The 1,065-nt window shown below is 44.2% G+C and overlaps 1 protein-coding gene across 1 annotated transcript in view; it reads right to left on the bottom strand.

Moving 5' to 3' along the window:
- Window positions 1-21: 21 nt before the first annotated feature.
- The window catches only part of LOC102213518 (NACHT, LRR and PYD domains-containing protein 3-like), a 2,263-nt gene continuing 1,219 nt past the window's right edge, over window positions 22-1,065 (bottom strand). The window contains exons 2-3 of the mRNA XM_005748634.2: window positions 345-1,051; window positions 22-103 (exon numbers count right to left, since the gene is read on the bottom strand). Coding sequence (XP_005748691.1) covers window positions 76-103; window positions 345-1,051 — 735 coding nt within the window. The 3' untranslated portion in view covers window positions 22-75. The remainder of the gene's footprint in view (window positions 104-344; window positions 1,052-1,065) is intronic.

Here is a 1,065-nt window from a genome sequence, read left to right on the forward strand (position 1 = left end):
GCTGGCCAGCCCCTTGTGCTCCCCTTGACAAGCTGGAGGAGGTGGTTGGGGAGAGGGAGGTCTGGGCTTGTCTGCTTAGGCTGTTGCCCCCTGCATCCCGGCCCTGGATAAGTGGAAAAATATGGTATATTCAAACTGAAATCCTAAAACAGGACACCAAGTGCCTCAAAGATAAAAGGTAAAATTCTTGGGTTTCTGCATCTGTACATGTTAAGCATGTACAGATGCAAGCAAGCTAAATCTAACACTACCCAAAATGGTTTGGTAGTTACACCTACTGTAGGATCATAGAGTTTGGAGTTCCAATTATTTTTCAATATAATCTTTTGTATCTGTGCACCTACAGAACTTTTTTGGAGGCTTTCACCACTGGAAGTAACCTGAGAAGAGCTTCCTCTGAAGGAGAGTATTTCTTCAGGTCAAACACATCTAGATCTTCTTCTGATGATAGTAGGATGAAGCCCAGAGCTGACCACTGAGCTGGAGTGAGTATATCTGTGGACAGACGTCCAGAACTCAGATACTGTTGGATCTCCTCCACTAGAGAACAGTCCTTCAGTTCGTTCAAACAGTGGAACAGATTAATGCTCCTCTCTGCAGACACATTCTCACTGATTTTCTTCTTGATGTATTGGACTGTTTTCTGAGTGGTCTCTGAACTACTGTCTATTTTCATTAGCAGGTCCTGTAGTTTATCCTGATTGGTCTGCAGTGAAAGACCCAAGAGGAAGCGAAGGAACAAGTCCAGATGTCCGTTTGGACTCTGTAAGGCCCTGTCAATGGAAATCCTGTGGATCTTCTTTGAAGATGTTTTACTTAAAAGCAGTTGAAAATTGCGCATTGAGGGCTGTGGTAAAGGCATCACATTTATGTTACTGTTATTAAGCGACATCCTCACATAAAGAGCAGCCAGAAACTCCTGAACGCTCAGATGGACGAAGCTGAACATCTTGTCTTTCCCTTTCCTTCCTCGATCTTCTTTGAAGATCTCTGTGAACACTCCTGAGCACACCGAGGCTTCGCTGAAATCAATGCCGCTCTGTCTCAGATCCTTCTCATAGAAGA

This window comes from Pundamilia nyererei, unplaced genomic scaffold (assembly GCF_000239375.1).
Source record: "Pundamilia nyererei isolate P.nyererei 1_Seehausen unplaced genomic scaffold, PunNye1.0 scaffold00225, whole genome shotgun sequence".
Lineage (NCBI taxonomy): Eukaryota > Metazoa > Chordata > Actinopteri > Cichliformes > Cichlidae > Pundamilia > Pundamilia nyererei.